The sequence below is a fragment of the Lissotriton helveticus genome, chromosome 11 (genome assembly GCF_964261635.1).
Source record: "Lissotriton helveticus chromosome 11, aLisHel1.1, whole genome shotgun sequence".
In the NCBI taxonomy this organism is placed as follows: Eukaryota; Metazoa; Chordata; class Amphibia; order Caudata; family Salamandridae; genus Lissotriton; species Lissotriton helveticus.
Window position 1 is genome coordinate 151,521,284 of NC_136072.1, and position 17,663 is coordinate 151,538,946.

General features: G+C 43.4%; 1 protein-coding gene across 2 annotated transcripts in view; it reads right to left on the minus strand.

Moving 5' to 3' along the window:
* ZBBX (zinc finger B-box domain containing) overlaps positions 1 to 17,663 on the minus strand; it is a 509,107-nt gene that overhangs the window by 316,834 nt on the left and 174,610 nt on the right. For both annotated transcript variants that reach the window (XM_078665923.1, XM_078665922.1), the window contains one exon: positions 13,002 to 13,176. In XM_078665923.1, coding sequence (XP_078522049.1) covers positions 13,002 to 13,176 — 175 coding nt within the window. The remainder of the gene's footprint in view (positions 1 to 13,001; positions 13,177 to 17,663) is intronic.

A 17,663-nucleotide genomic window follows, 5' to 3' on the forward strand; every position in this document is an offset into this window, starting at 1 on the left:
GGTGGAACACCCATATCCCAAAGGATATCCCACAAATGATCACGCTGCACCATGTCAAATGCGGATTTGAGATCCACAAAGGTTAAATACAAACTGCCACCGTTTAGGATAACAGTTTTCCAATGGATTAGTTGCAGTCGAAATAACTGGTCGATTGTTGAGGTTTTGCTCCTAAAACCAGCGTGGAAGGGGGTTAAGATATTAAATTCATCGATCCAGGACTGCAACCTGCCTAAAAGGACGTGCGCAAACAACTTTTACGTCACGTCAATTAAACTTATTGGGCGATAATTAGCAGGGTTCATGCGGGAGCCTTTCTTATAAATAGGGATAATTTCCGCCCCTGCCCATGTCGGAGGGAGTTCCATACCTTGAAAGATGGCATTAAAAAACTTCATTAGATATGGAACCCACACAGAGCTTTCATTCTTAAATAAATCCCCGGGGATTTTATCTAATCCAGGGGCTTTGCCCGGAAGCATTTTCGCCAAAGCTACAATGACTTCTTTTGCTGAACAAACCGGGGCATTAGAAACCACAAAGAAATTATAATCTATGGGGTGCCTGTCAGGTTGTTCTCCTTCCTCCGATTTGGAATATAGGGATTGAAAGTGGAGCCTCCAGACTTCCTCCCCTAGGTTCGGTTCTAATGCCGATCTGCCTTCGGACCTACCAGTTCTCACTAAGTTCCAGAAGGTCTTCATGTCTCGGTTATCTAAGGCCAGTTTGATTGCTTCCCATTTGTCTGCTTCCCATATGCATTTAGCCTATGCTACAATTTCTTTGTATATTGCCCTGGTTTTCTTAGTACGAATAGTGTCCTTATCTTTAACCGCTAACAACACCGCACTTTTGGCATCTCTGCAAGATTTATTATACTAAGAATTTGTATTACTGATACGGGGAGTGACTTTAACATCAGTATTATAAAAGAACTCTGTGATTTTACCAAGCATTTCCTGGTGATTTTTAGCTAATTCCTGTAGACAGCCAGGGCTAGAGTCGATTATTGGTAATTGGGAAGCTACTTCCAAGTGGGGAATAATCTGTTCATAAAGAACTGCCTTTTTGTCATCGGATTGGACAAACGTTTCCCACCGAACTCTTCTGCCCCCACCTGTTACTACCAGATTTGGATTTACTGGGGCAGAATGGCCTTGAACTGACTCCAGGTTCGGCAGATTGATTTTTAACACCGGTGGGTTATGGTCACTTTCGCAGCGGAGGTGTACTGCAAAATACAAAACTCTGTGCCATAGTTCCACATCTACCAATATATAATCTATAATCGAAAATTGGCCAATCTTATTATAGGTAGGGGTGGCCGGGCTGTCTGAGGGAAAGCGTCCATTACACGCCCTTAGCATGTATATCAGTGTAAAAGAGTTTATTTGAAGAACTAACGGGGACCAACTCCTGGCAGGGTAGGTGTTACAGTCAGGTATTGACCATACAGAATCCTCCTCACTAGTGATGGGGGTATTCAGGCCATTTAACGGTTCAAAATGGCAATTGAAGTCTCCCCCAATTATTATGTGAGCGGTCTCAGCCAGGATATGTAAAAAGGCCACAGAAGGTCTTCCCCTGGTCCCTTGAATAACTGGAATAAAGTGTGCTACATACCCCACTCTGCAGGCGGGAACCCTTAACCAAGTTTCCTGGAACAAGCAGATCTCATGGGCATCAATATAGCCGCCCCAATCTGGAAGGTCCAATTTCGATCCTAGACCGGCTACGTTCCTGGATAAAATATTGATTGTCTGCTCCAATGCTATATGGCAACCCGAGTTATTCGGATCCAGGGGCCCACTCTGCTGTATGTTCAAGGGGATAGCCATTGTCAAATCTTCATACTCTAGTGACTCCTGCATCTGTTGGACAGAATTGTGTAATGCACAGTTGGATGTACACCGGGGTTCAGATAGGGGAATTATCTTTGGGGAGGGTTGCAAGGCCTGTTTATCAGAATTTTGATTTTCTAAAAGGCAGAGATCAATATAAGTATTCGGAACTGGGCTCGAATTTTTCTGCACGGGAGCTAGTCAATCAACCAGGTCCAGAGGGCTGAAGCGATTGTTTAGAGCTATGTTAAAGTATTCCTGGTTTCCCCAGTCTTCGGTTAAGTGTGGCGGGACGTTATTCTGTGCTCGCTTTTCCCACTTTTTATACACACTATCCATTCTATCCAAGAGAGGGCTGGGCGGATAGAAATAGCCCAGTGGGAGTACTTGAATGCCTCCTAACCCTGTGGAGGTTTGTCCTCCTTTAAGAATATAATGAACTGCCCTCCTATCTCTGAAATTTATCACCACACAGTCCCCTGAAATATCTTTTTGTCTCTGTCCAAGCCAGCTAACCCTACGCGCAAATAGAATTTCAGTTTTTACCAGGGAGGGGAGTGGTCTATGTTTATTCAACCAATGAATTAATTTATTTTTCAATTCCATAAATGTTTAACCCAGACCCGGCTCCAGGGATGGAATGGCAGCTAAGATTACCACATAAGGAGTTGATTCTGGGGGTAGATCTATGCATTTGAGAGCAGGTTTTGTCGGACTTGTTTTCGAGAGTGTAGTATTCCTTACGGGATTTGGCACTAGATGTGTAACCTGGTGAGCATCAGCCATACCTGTGCCACAGGCCTCAGAATTATAGTTTTGATCTTTGGGAATAGGATCAGGGACCCTAAAATGGGTGCTACTCACAGGATGGTGTTCAGGAGTTTGTCCACTGGGCAAATTTCGATTATGTGTATTCGAATGGCCTGCTGTGGTATCTAAATGCCCACCGGGGAAAAGGGAAGCCTGCGTTGCTTGGTTCTTAACAGTCTTATTTGTAGCCTTTAAACTGTCACTACTTTTTAATACTGCATCGATTTTGGGTCCCCAAATGTCCAAAGTTGTTTTTAGTGTATCAATATTTTCAGAATATCACTAAGTTCTGATTTAAGGAGCTGATCCAAAAAAGTTTTAAGCTCCAATTTAAACACCTTGACCCAACCAGGGGCATCAGAATTTATATGGGGATCCAAAGGGCTAGTCTCTGCAGTAATGATAGACTCTCTTTCTATGAAAGAACCAGCTCCTCTCCCCCCGACTGTACGCTTTTTTTGCGCACGACATTTCCTTTTCCCTCTTCCACCCTTATCTACTCTATTAACTCTGGTTATAGATGCACTAACTTGTGCCGGGGGTAGGTCTAGTGAGTTTGCAGATAATTGTTGAATAGATACATCTACGATGTCTGGGGAGCTTGGCTCAGCCAACTGGGTCGCACTAGACAATCTTGGTGTGAGGGACAAATGCCTCTCTGTGCGTTCAATTTCACTAGAAACCTGTTGTAACATTTTATCAAGGGCAGTAGGATGAGGATGAGCAGTTTGCTTAGAGGATGTCTGTCTAGTGTTGGGCTTTTGGCAAGGGGGTAGTCTTCCCCATATCTATTACTCTTCCTACGTGCAACTGAACCAAAAGTAAGGCCAACTAGAATGTTTTTGATTTCTAAGCAATCACAGTAAAATTAAACCCATAAAGTTAGGCGAGCCCACATACACAGTAAAATACGTGTTTACTAAAACCCGTGTTCTTACAGTGTCCCGCAATAGAAAATGTCTGTATACAGGTACTCACAGTCCAAACAACAGAGGGGTAGCCCAGTCCGGTCTCTCCCAGTCACGGACAGGCACAGACAGGCCCGCCCTTGGTCCCAGGCTTAGTCCTGGCTCTGTCCGGCGCCGCATCCCACGCCGCGGAAGAAGGGGAGTGGCTTTTAGGCGCGATGTCAGCGCCTCCCTCTGAGTTGGTATAGGTGTGAGTGCAGTGTTGCATCCTGGGGGCAGTAGTCCAGAGCCCGGGTGTAGGCGGCAATACGCTTGATTTTCATAGCGACAGGCAGCTCTCCTCCTCTTTAGCACAGCCTGCGCTCTCCTCCTCGCAGGTCAGCTCAAAAATATATATTATATACAAATACATATATATATGTAATATATATGTATATATAAATGTATATATATAAATGTATATATATAAATATGTATGGCCACGCCCACCTGGGTGGAGACAATTTTGTTATAAGAGTGCTGGAGAACGGCCGTCAATATGTACTGAAATCCTGCAGCCCATGATGAAGTGCTCACGCACGAAACGCGTCGGGCAGAACTGGAATGAAGGCAAAGCACCTTGGCAGTCTGTATGCGGTTTGTCCATTAATAAAGCTGGCTTATGAACATACCTTTGTGGGCCCCTCACTGCAGGCAACTTTTCGTGTTGGATACAAGCGGCGCAGTCTGAGCCGCGAGGAGAGCCCCCTGTACCAGAGGTACAGCCCTGCGGTCACGTCATCCTACGAGGCAGCATTGGGAAAAGGTATGCCGAATGGAGCAAATGTCACGAGCATTTCAGACAAGTTAAGCTGTTACTTGCAACCCACTGGGGTAACATTTGGATAATTGGAGTCTTTGAACGGCGACTCACATGAGATAACCGGCAGCACTACATTGACCATCAGGCCACTTGTATGGCCACGCCCACCTGGGTGGAGACAATTTTGTTATAAGAGTGCTGGAGAACGGCCGTCAATATGTACTGAAATCCTGCAGCCCATGATGAAGTGCTCACGCACGAAACGCGTCGGGCAGAACTGGAATGAAGGCAAAGCACCTTGGCAGTCTGTATGCGGTTTGTCCATTAATAAAGCTGGCTTATGAACATACCTTTGTGGGCCCCTCACTGCAGGCAACTTTTCGTGTTGGATACAAGCGGCGCAGTCTGAGCCGCGAGGAGAGCCCCCTGTACCAGAGGTACAGCCCTGCGGTCACGTCATCCTACGAGGCAGCATTGGGAAAAGGTATGCCGAATGGAGCAAATGTCACGAGCATTTCAGACAAGTTAAGCTGTTACTTGCAACCCACTGGGGTAACATTTGGATAATTGGAGTCTTTGAACGGCGACTCACATGAGATAACCGGCAGCACTACATTGACCATCAGGCCACTTGTATGGCCACGCCCACCTGGGTGGAGACAATTTTGTTATAAGAGTGCTGGAGAACGGCCGTCAATATGTACTGAAATCCTGCAGCCCATGATGAAGTGCTCACGCACGAAACGCGTCGGGCAGAACTGGAATGAAGGCAAAGCACCTTGGCAGTCTGTATGTGGTTTGTCCATTAATAAAGCTGGCTTATGAACATACCTTTGTGGGCCCCTCACTGCAGGCAACTTTTCGTGTTGGATACAAGCGGCGCAGTCTGAGCCGCGAGGAGAGCCCCCTGTACCAGAGGTACAGCCCTGCGGTCACGTCATCCTACGAGGCAGCATTGGGAAAAGGTATGCCGAATGGAGCAAATGTCACGAGCATTTCAGACAAGTTAAGCTGTTACTTGCAACCCACTGGGGTAACATTTGGATAATTGGAGTCTTTGAACGGCGACTCACATGAGATAACCGGCAGCACTACATTGACCATCAGGCCACTTGTATGGCCACGCCCACCTGGGTGGAGACAATTTTGTTATAAGAGTGCTGGAGAACGGCCGTCAATATGTACTGAAATCCTGCAGCCCATGATGAAGTGCTCACGCACGAAACGCGTCGGGCAGAACTGGAATGAAGGCAAAGCACCTTGGCAGTCTGTATGCGGTTTGTCCATTAATAAAGCTGGCTTATGAACATACCTTTGTGGGCCCCTCACTGCAGGCAACTTTTCGTGTTGGATACAAGCGGCGCAGTCTGAGCCGCGAGGAGAGCCCCCTGTACCAGAGGTACAGCCCTGCGGTCACGTCATCCTACGAGGCAGCATTGGGAAAAGGTATGCCGAATGGAGCAAATGTCACGAGCATTTCAGACAAGTTAAGCTGTTACTTGCAACCCACTGGGGTAACATTTGGATAATTGGAGTCTTTGAACGGCGACTCACATGAGATAACCGGCAGCACTACATTGACCATCAGGCCACTTGTATGGCCACGCCCACCTGGGTGGAGACAATTTTGTTATAAGAGTGCTGGAGAACGGCCGTCAATATGTACTGAAATCCTGCAGCCCATGATGAAGTGCTCACGCACGAAACGCGTCAAGGCAGAACTGGAATGAAGGCAAAGCACCTTGGCAGTCTGTATGCGGTTTGTCCATTAATAAAGCTGGCTTATGAACATACCTTTGTGGGCCCCTCACTGCAGGCAACTTTTCGTGTTGGATATAAATATATATATATAAATGTATATATATATAAATGTGTGTATATAAATGTATACATATACACATATATACACATATATATATATAGTAGGTAGTTATAGTTAGGATTGATTTCCATAGGGAAATCGCAACATTCTATTTGGAATAACTTTGGCGCCGGTTGAGGAATCGGCCTGAATTTTTCAGCAACTTTGCCTCGCGGCGCTCCGCCCCTTCTGTAAAAGTTTGGGGGGGATTCGTCAAGTGGGGGCCGAGATAAAAGGGGGGTCCCAAAACGTGTTTTCCCCATGTTAATTTCCATAGGGCGGTCGGTCGCACTTTTAGCTCGAACGGCTGAATGGATTTTCACCAAACTTGGTAAAATTGTAGGGACTGGTAGCCCGATGTGCCTTTGCTATGTCTCAAGATATGTGCTCCAGAGGATTTTGAGTAATTTAGGTTCAAAAAAATGTATATATCTAGAGCCGCGCCCCGGTACGCGCACCGGGGAGCGCTCCGGGCGCGCCACGCGACTTGCGCACGGGAAGCTGATTGGCTCTCGGGTGTCTGTAAACATTCGAAATAGTCTGGAGCGGCCGCCATCTTGTGTCTCGGTAGGACCGAGACACAAGAGGTGGCTAAAAACAAAAGGGGGAAATGACCAAAAGGGGGCAGGGTACACCCCCCCTGACCCCCTAGGTTTTCGATTTTCACGGGGGGAGCGCCCGGTACGCGCACCGGGGAGCGTACCGGGGAGCGTACTATGGAGAAAAAAGAATGACAGAGTTTTTAAAAAATTTAGCATTTTTTTATAAATTGGAGGTAGTTCTGAAAATAACTTTTTTTTTTAATTTTTGTTTTTTTATATTTTTTTATACTTTTTTAAAACGGTTTTATATTTTTGGGGGATTTTTTTCAGGGGAAAAACAAAAACAGGGATTCCAAAACTGCTCAACAGGAGCAAAAAATTGTAAAAAATTAGGGACGGGGAGGGCAGCGGTGTTCCTGTCTCTTTATAGCAATGAGTTCAAAGCTCTGCTCCCCATAACAGAGCAGTTCATCACAGTCCACGCATAGAAATTTTATGCCTGCAAACACCGGCTGCACGTTAGGGACCATTCTTCCACGTGGTGTTCCTGAAGGTGTTGCTCCACCAGTGGAGGTGCTGCTGCCATCTCTTGGTAATTTCCGTGCCAGGTCCCTCACACTCTCCCTGGCATAGTTTTTTGGGTGTCTTCTCTGGACATGCCTAATTAAACTTGCATTTCCAAAGCTATATTTTTTATTAGGATTGCCTCTGGATAAAATACTGCCACATATCTTGCAGGTTACCTTAGCAGCATTAACCTTTTTTTTTCCTTCAGGGATGTCATAAAATTTCCAAATGAAGTGGTCCTTTGTTTTGTGGTGAGGAGGGTCCTCACGCAAAAAACCATCAGAATCATCACTGCTGGATGAATCCCTTGCAGCCATTGCTGTAGATCAGGAAACTTTGAGAAGCAGATAATGCAAAGAACACCTCTTGCTCTCTCCAAGTACAAAGCAATAGTGAGAGAAATGGGTGGGTTTCTCAATATTTTGAAAAAAAATTTTTCTAAACCAATGAAAAGTGTTATTTTAAAGTCACATGGCTTGACGCGCTTACGCTACACGCCCTGGGGCGCGTCCTGGGGCGTGTAAAGTAAGCGCGTCGGGGTGCTTACGTTGCGCGATCGTATGCGATCGCATGCTTCCGGGTGCGCTTACGCAGTGCGTCATATGACGCATCACGCGGCTACGCGATACGTCACAATGTTGTTTTCGTTCGTGGGAATAGCGCTAACGGGACGCTCCCCGGTACGCGCCCCGGGGCGCGCCGTAACATTGCGCTTACCCGTGCGTTCACCGGTACGCGCCCCGGGAGCGCACCAGGCAAAAAATATTAAACTTTTTTTTTTAAATTACATATTTATACAATATAAAATTCATTATAAAAAATATTATTTCATACCTATAGAGATTTGCTATTAAAAAACCGATGAAATTCACTGAAAAAACCATAGGTTTCACACCAGTTATAGTTAGGAATTAGCATTTAAAAAACCTATTAAATTCACTGAAAATACCATAGGTTTTACACCAGTTATAGTTAGCTGGGAATTTTACTCGCATAAAACCATTGAAATTCCCACGTTATAGTTAGTTGGACTCACTATAACTTGCGCATGCAATGCACTGCTGATGACGTCACATATTACATCACTCATGACATGATCAGTGACATCATTCATGACATCACTCATGACACCATCCTTGTGACAGAGTGACAGACCTCCTTTCACTGTAATGTAACCCTTGAAACACATATTCAAAAATAGAAACTAAAATTTTCAAAAAAATTGAGATACCCATACCAGTTACAACAACAAATTCAGTAATTCCACCATCTATAAACACATCCACTCATTCACCAACAGTTCTATGTAGTCAGTCATACATATACTCACTCATCATATGTAGTGATACACCTATACATCCTGTTACACACCGACAGTCATCCAAAAGATACTGTCACACATATTCACACATGCAAATAAACTATTAAACATCCATTTATTTGCATATACAGTTATACACACACTACCACTTTACTTTTAAGGAAACTTACACATACTTACTCTCTTAAACAATCACTTATAGAAACACGTACTAATTTAAAAAGGAACTCTTACAATCCCTCACTCTCACATATACTCACTTATATACATCAATATTCACATATACTACATTAAAACATATGTAGTTACTGATAAAGACACTAGTGAGACAGTCATTCACTCACTAACATACACATATACACACTCATCCACCCATACAGTCCTGCACATGTGCTGTATTGAAAACACATACAAACAGAGAGTCAGTCATTCATGCATCTATGTGCTAGGTAATACCCCCACCAAACCATACAAACACTTATACTGATACTAAGAAAAACATCTAATAACCCATATACCTACACATGTAGCTACACACCAACCCATGCAGCCACTTATACACAAAGTGTTACATTAATACATATATTAAAATATTTAAACATTACTCACTATTATTTATTTTTCAGAAAGACACACATTCACTGGATGGTACGGAGAGATGCCGTTACCAGCTCTGTGCCTAAGGATGCGTTTCCTCGGAGGCTGTGGTTGAGAGATGGAATTGTTTGGCAGCCACAAGTTGTGAGGAAAAAGAATGTTGTAAGCTCCACTACTGCATCAGGACTGTCAGCGCGTTGCACCTCGGGACTGGTAGTCCCCAACACTAACGTATAGAGACAATCCGTAGCAGGTGAGCCCTCCACCACTGTGAGGAGGAGCTTAAAAGAAATCCCTTTGTAGGAGTTACACTGCAGACGAACTAGGCATTGAGGAAGGCACACAGCCGAAACCGTTCTGCCACGGTTCTGGTCAATAAAGTTACCTGCCTTAACTTCCGCTGTGTCTCTGGAGATCTTTGCTGACTGAGGGAAGAAATGCCTTCTTTGGAGTGGAGAGAGTGACTTTACATTTAGCGCGGATTCATTGACGCGCGCCAGAGACCCTCCCGTAAAGTGGCCGTGGACAACAATGAAACAACTGTTTTTGCCTGAAGCCGAGGAGTCGGGGAAAGCCGCGGCCCGCCACGAAACCCCCGAGGCAGAGAAGTGCATCTAACAACATCAGGCATGGAAGGTACGGAGAGATGCCGTTACCAGCTCTGTGCCTAAGGATGCGTTTCCTCGGATGCTGTGGTTGAGAGATGGAATTGTTTGGCAGCGACAATTTGTGAGGAAAAAGAATGTTGTAAGCTCCACTACTGCATCAGGACTGTCAGCGCGTTGCACCTCGGGACTGGTAGTCCCCAACACTAACGTACAGAGACAATCCGTAGCAGGTGAGCCCTCCACCACTGTGAGGAGGAGCTTAAAAGAAATCCCTTTGTAGGAGCTTACACTGCAGACGAACTAGGCATTGAGGAAGGCACACAGCCGAAACCGGTCTGCCACGGTTCTTGTCAATAAAGTTACCTGCCTTAATTTCCGCTGTGTCTCTGGAGATCTTTGCTGACTGAGGGGAGAAATGCCTTCTTTGGAGTGGAGAGAGTGACTTTATATATATATATATATATATATATATATATATATACACACTTGCAATGTTCCCTCGGTTTAAAGATGCAGTCTGCAGCAGATTCATTCAGGCAAACCGGCATTCTTTATTTCAGAAATATTTTTAAACGCCTTACGCGTTTCTGGGAATCATCCCCTTGGTCACAGGCATTTTCTTGAGGCTGTGCAGTGTTGCTTGAAAGGCTCACTCCCAGCATGTGATTTATTCCAATTAGTGGGCTTCACAGGTGAGTGCAACATGTGTTGCATGCTGGGAGGTGTAGTCTACGTTTGTTTCCCTTCAGTGAGTTTTGTTGTGTCTTTCAATAAAATGATTCCCTTTGTAGGTTCTGTGCATTCCCAAGCTGTTCACTTCGTTTTTTCTAGCCCTCCAGTGTGCCTCTGAAGAAAGAAATGTTCGGTAATTAGGCATTTCTGTTACTCCACCAAAAGACTCCGATTAGTTCTGTGTCCTTGTGGCCCCCTTTAACCTTGCAGGGTGGTGCAGTCTTCACGGCTGGACTGCTGTAGTTTAGATGCTTGCAATGTTTCCTCGGTTTAAAGATGCACTCTGAAGCAGATTAATTCAGGCAATCCGGCATTCTGTTTAGACTACAAATTCTCTACAAATGCTTCTGCGAAGACCAGCATTAAAAGCATGGGGCAGATTTCCTAAGCATACACAAAGGCATCACAGCACAATGCAGCTTTCACTGTAAATTCAGATTGAGATTGCAATGTAAGAAGAGACATAGTCAAGTTGCAAATCAGAGGGGTAAGGAATGTGGATGCCGCAGACCCCTTAAAACTTGCAAAGACCTGCACTGACACTTCACTATTGCACATATGACTGCAGAGGACTGATTGATAAACAACTGCACCAGCAGTCAGTAACCATCTACAAAATGAAAGCTTTACGTCATAGACTTCTGCAAACAAGGATTACACGCCAATAAAATCAGGAGACTAAAGCTACAATGGTATTCTGCATGGAACCCTTGAGCTTGCAGAGTTAAAACACTTTAATACAGCTTCTTAACAATTTTAAATATTTTCTTAGTCCTGTACCAGGGCAGGATCTTACATGTTGTGTTTTTCAGCTGACAATATTTACAGAGAAACCATCTTTTACATTTCTTCCCAGGTTTCAAAAAGGTACATTTCTGAAAAATAAGCTCACTCTCTCTGGGAATGTCCTGATTTAGACATTTACTGTAAGACCAATGTTCATGAACTCATACAGATAAACACATCACTGTGTTATACGGCTTAGTCTAGCGGGTCAATCAGAAACTCAGAATGGTGGATAGCGATGAGGGACAGCTACACAGAGAGATATGGTAGATGTCACCCAATTAGGACTGTGGGAGAGCTATATTGACTATATGCACTTCGGTTCTGAGATGTACCATAGACAATCTTTCAGGGAGTGGGCATCATTGGCAGGTTGTTGCAAGTTTAGATGTAGGCTTGCAGGAAAAAAAGCTGACGAGAGAAGAGCTGGAGACTAATCAGTCTGCCCTCAGCCAGGGAGAAGAGAGACTAGCTTTGTAGTCTTAACTACCCAGCACTCAAGAAGAAAATCACAATACTATTCACTTCATCAAACATGTTTTGGCTTGCCACCAGCCAGACCTAGTAGTTCCACATGCCTCCCCAATACGCTTCTATTGGTATCTGCACAGGAACCTGGCTAACACGACACAGTTTAGATTTGTTAGAATTTTGATAACCCAAATCTGGGTTCACCAGAATTTTTATTTTTTATGGTTTTCTTTCAACCATTATACCTTATGTGAGACTGACTTTGGTTACCTGATAAATGTGCATATACATTGTTTGTGTTGCTCATTTTAGTTGGCGGCTTATGTGGTTGTTTTTGCTTGCATTGGGTGAGGTGATTCAAAGTGTGGTACATTAACAAATGGTGGTTAGCACAAATGCATCCCACAGATTTATTGGGAAACAGACAAACAAGTTGTTAATTGACCAGTCAGATTTGATGCAAGCAGTTGAAAGCAGAACCTTTGCTATTTTCTCCAACATGTTTCCCCACAGAATAGCTTGAAGTTTGTTCAAAGAGGCTGACAACAGCCGTGAATCCGGCAGTGTTCAACAAGGACTACTGTCTTCTATTCAATAACAGTTGCATAAAGCACCATATTAGACAATATTGCAATCCTTGCTTCTTTAGCCACAAAAATTGTAATCCAGGAGTTATGTGAAAGGGCTGGCTGTCTGCTCTCCCATGCAGGCTTCCATCCCTCCTTATGCCACTGTGCACAGTGGGGCGCACCAGCAACATCTGTGCTGTTAATGTCAATGAGAAGGTTTGTTTCTGCCTCACTGTGCAAAACACCTATGCTCTGTGCACATATACCGAAGGGCAAAGAACAGACCTTGTTTCTCTAAATCCAACTTGTAAACAGGCCGGATAATGCCTTATTTAAATTAGTAAAAATTGGTGAACTTATGTTCCTAGATGTTTATTTTTCAAAGGATATGAATGAAACAAATTTACTGAGATTTAATTTAACATTTTCTTAACATATATGGAAAAAGCCTAGTTCTTTTCTTGGAAGAGAGTCCACTGCTTTTGAGAACACATAAGCATAAATTAGCACAGCTGAGTAGACAACAGAAAGGTGTCACTGAGGTAGAGTTGACATCGAGAGAATGAATAATCAGATCTCTGCCTACCTTGTTCAACATCAGATAACATCTGCTTTGATGAGTGGTCCGCATTTGCATTCCTCCATTCCAATAAAATCTCATTAAAGGATTTTGATGAATTTTCTTCATTGAAAGTGCCATTGAGTAAAGATCCGGAATTCAATTTCTCGTGATAAGGGTTGTTTGACACGGTAGAAACTGACTGATTCAAGATAAAAACTGTAAGCATGGGGTGTATTCCATTATTACCATTAATAACATTTTAGCACACGTTTTCAGTTAAATATTAACAAAGTGACATACTATTACACATCATTAGTTTATATGCTTTGCCAAAAAATGGTAAGCCAACCATTTTAATTCTAGGAAGGGTTTGCATGAAGCAAAATAAAAAGACTTTTCAAATAGAGTATTTATCTCAGTAATACTTTTACCCAATTAACATATTTTGGATAGTTCAGTAACAACAAAAGCAATTTGTGATAATGTATATTCAGATCTCAACGATGTAAAAAAAAAACGTTATATCCCGTCTGTAGATTTAGTTCTGATGGACACTGTGTTCTCTCGACTATTAACTCACACCCCAAAGGTACTACTCTTGACCTCATCATTCTTATGGCAGATGAAATTACACAAACAAAGGTACAGGTAGATTTCATAGTTTTTTTCTAAACCCATGTTAAGGCGCCATGAAACATCCCGGTGTACGTGCGCTCTACAAGCAATTATTAACATAACATAACATAACAGTCTTAAGCAAAGCTTTCTGTTGTTTTAATGACATACTACCTCCAACTATTTTGCAGCTATTATTTTTGTTGAGGCCCTGTAGTTTAGTCACCGTAGACATCCAGCCCTGCTGCACACAGCCTGCGAAGCGAGGGTCGGCGACAGGGACTAAACTTCAATGAGGATCTCTGCCCCTCCCACGCTAGTCAGCTGTAAACGGCCTAAGAATTTTTTTTTAAACTGTGATGGCAAAAGGCCACTTACAAATGTCCTTTCTCAAATCTAGGATTCCCGTTGCACATTGGTCCTACATTACATGCAGTACAATAAGAAGGTTTTCAAATGGCGATTACTTTTCTACTCAACTAGCTGCACCACCGCCGTAGGAAAATATCAGGGAGTTTCAATACCTTCTGCATCTGCAGACCGTCTTTACCACTTGAAACATGAATACTCCTCGTAATGGAGACATCATCTCATGGTCAAAGTTCTGAATGAGCAGAGTCCTATTTGGCCCTGAATTACCTTATGGTCTCCCTCCTGTAGATCATCTCTGTAAGAACTTGGGTTGTTGGTTGACTGGGATGTGAGCCCTGGTCAAGCAGCAGCCGCAATCCTTGTCAGAGTAACGCACAAGCCACCCCAAATTAACCTGGACTTAACCCCATGGAAGCTTGACACAGAGCGCTCAAGCTTAATTTAGAGGCAATGTGTAAAGCATTTGTGGAACATTTCAAAAAGTTAAAACAGTGAAAAAACAATACAAAAGGAGCCCACAATAGATTTAGAACAATACAGTAATTCTTACTAAATAAAACGACCAAAATGACAAAAATCCAATCAGTAGAACAGTAGATATTGAATTTAAAGTTTCTATAGAAAATAGTGCCAAAAAGCTCAAAGCACCAACTGTGGACCAGGACAAAGTCACTAGTTCAGGCCAACCACAATGGTGTGTGGGCCAGCTACAGGGACACAGGTAGTCCCGCTGAACAAAGTACCTTAAACCCTGGTAGCAGAGCATTGTGAGGATCTGCATTTAAGATGTGTTGCGTATCAGAAGTGATGTGTCAGTTCGGAGATGCGACAAGTACATGGTCCTGTTGCGTCGTCGTTGAGGATCCCATCGGCAGGGCTTGTGATGCGAAGTCCGGTGTCAGAGATGCGGCGTGAAGTCGGACCGATGTATCGGTTCTGAGGAGCGGCGAGGCTGCGATGTGGAGTCTGCCATCGACAAGAGATACCTGTTCCGTGGATGTGCCACGTCGTCGGGGTGATGCATCTGTTTTGAGGTCTATGCCGGTGTTCAAGTCTTTGCAAAGGGTCCAGACCATGCAGCGGTGGCACTTCCAAGGGTCCAGAACTGGGTGGCACCACTTGGCAGGGCAGACTCACAGATAGCAGAATCCAGGTGCAGATGGAAAGTTGTTGGAAGCATTTTATGTCTCTGAGGCTTCTGATCAGGAGGCCAGCCAACTAACCTTTGGAGTCATGATGGGTCCTGGGTTCATGAAATGCAGGTCTAGTCCTTCTTACCCAGGCAGCAGGTCAGCACAACAAAGCAGGATTCCAACAGAGAGCAGTTAAACAGAGTGACAGTCTTTCAGCAGCACAGCAGTCCTTCTTCCTGGCAAGGTATCTGCATGTCTAGAAGTATACTGAAAAGTGGGCGTCTGAGGTCCTTCTTTTATATCCTGGTGCCCTGGTTCTAGAAGGTGGGAGAGGCTTCTACATAGTGGCCTTGAAGTGTGCAGATACCATGCCCTCCCTGCCCCGGCTCCAATGTGGCTGAACTGACAATACAGGGTTCTTAAGCCCTTTGTTTGAAGACAGGACACAGCCTATTCAAGTATAAGTGAGGCTTGGCGCAGCTCCTTCCTCTCATTCTGACAGTGATGGCACTACCAGTCACACCTAAGCTCCTTTTGTGTGTGGCTGTGTAGGAGGAATTAACAAAGCTCAACCGCCAACTACACCCACTCATGTGACCAGAGACTGGCTGCAGGCACAAAATGGCAAAAGCAAGGAAATGGCAATTTTCTACAAGCGGCATTTCCAGAATTGTAACTTAAAATCCGACTTCACCATAAGTTAGTATTTTGAATTAGGATTCCAGAGACACCAAACTGTAAAGGATGATTTCTTCTCATTTGGAAATTACACTTATAAAATGTAATAAGGCAACTCCAATGCTATCCTAAATACTGGTTTCCTCTTCAGACTGATATCAACACTGCAAACCTTGTCCAAGTATACAGCAGTGCAGTGCTAGCGGCCTTTTTTTTCTGGAAGAAAACTACCATGACATGTCAAACGTATTAGTATAGGTCCAACTTTTAGAATACATTGCACCCTGCCCTCCAGGCTGTGCAGGGCCTACCCTAGGCGTGACTTATATGTACTAAAAGGAAGATTTAGCCCTGACAAAAGGTTTACATTGCAAAAATGAAAAGTGTTCCTGCACACCTTATTTTTGTAACACTAAACCCCAATGTATCAAAAACGTTAATCTGTTTTGAACCCCATGTGCGTGCTGCCACTGTAAAGAGAGATATGACCCAACAGTGTCTCTGTATATTCAAAAAACACAAAAAGGCTGTGGAAAAACCATAGCTAAAGTGGAGCACTGCGTATAGACAGCTCTGCTGTCTCAATAATTTTATCGAAATAATCAAACCAGAATCCATTGCTCATGGGCAAATTAATTTATCATGTCATCTTGTATCGTGATTATCAAACAAATATATCACCAATCTACATTATTCACACATCAAAGTATTAGACGCAATGCATATCTCAAACAAAACCAAAAAACATTCAATGTACCATAATGCAATTCAAGCATATACTGCAATCAGCAGATTTTTTTTTTTAAAAGAACTCCAAATTATACAATAAGGTCCCAATGCATTTCGGGTTCCAGACTGAACCCTTCATCAGGGGATGAATGTTGGAAGTCCGTTGTGCTTTGAAATATACAGTTGTATTGTCCACAGGAAACCTACAACACAATGTGTAACATTATACTACAAGAAACTGTAGTCTACAATGCCACAATATCCAATATACAGTAAAAGATTTAGGATTTGTACTCTGCGTGGATTAGAAACGTGAAAGAAAACATGGAATAAAACAAGAGGTAAAAAATGTGCACGTGAAAGATATATAGAGATGCCGCCTGAGTCCAGAGACCATATATGTTCTACAAATAGCTTGGCCCAAAGTTCATAAAGTTCTATGAAGTGCTCTCAGACAGAGAATAGTTGAAAGATAATACTGACCAAGCCAGTTAATATAGTTGCCAAAAAGTCACTGAAAGCCATAGAGAAGAGTGCTTCAGAGCCTCTAATCGACCGTGTGGGTAAACGAGCAAGAAATGAAAACAACAAGGTTCTTACCCGTGAGTCTGCTGCGAACACGCTTTAGGGGAGTGTAACTTAAAAAGCTAAAAACAAATCTGTCCACCTAGGTATGGAATAATATGTCATGAGACACTTGTTCACCCCATGTATGCTAAAAGCAACCTATCTTGCTTGCATCACCAAACCTCACCCTAAAGTCTTCAAAATGCTCAGTGACGAGATCAGCGAGTGTTGTACCATGCCCAAAACTTTTTCAAAGGATCTAGAAAAATAATACAGAATGCTATATTGAACCTGCTGCAATGTATGATCAGAGCACTCAATGTAAACAAAGCACTCTCATACCGGACTTACCGTGTTGAGATGCAAGAATTAGGATTCCTAACTTTACTACTCCTAAACTGAGAAATATCCTACCTTTAAGAATTTTGGTATTCACAGAAGGCATTTGGGAGTCATAAAGTTAGAACTCCTAACTTCTGTGAATACCGAAATGAGTAAGTGCCTTCTGTTAATACCAAAATGAGTAAGTGCCTTCTGTGAATACCAAAATGGTAGTAAGTTTAGGATTTTGTCTTAAGTTAGTTCTGTAAAT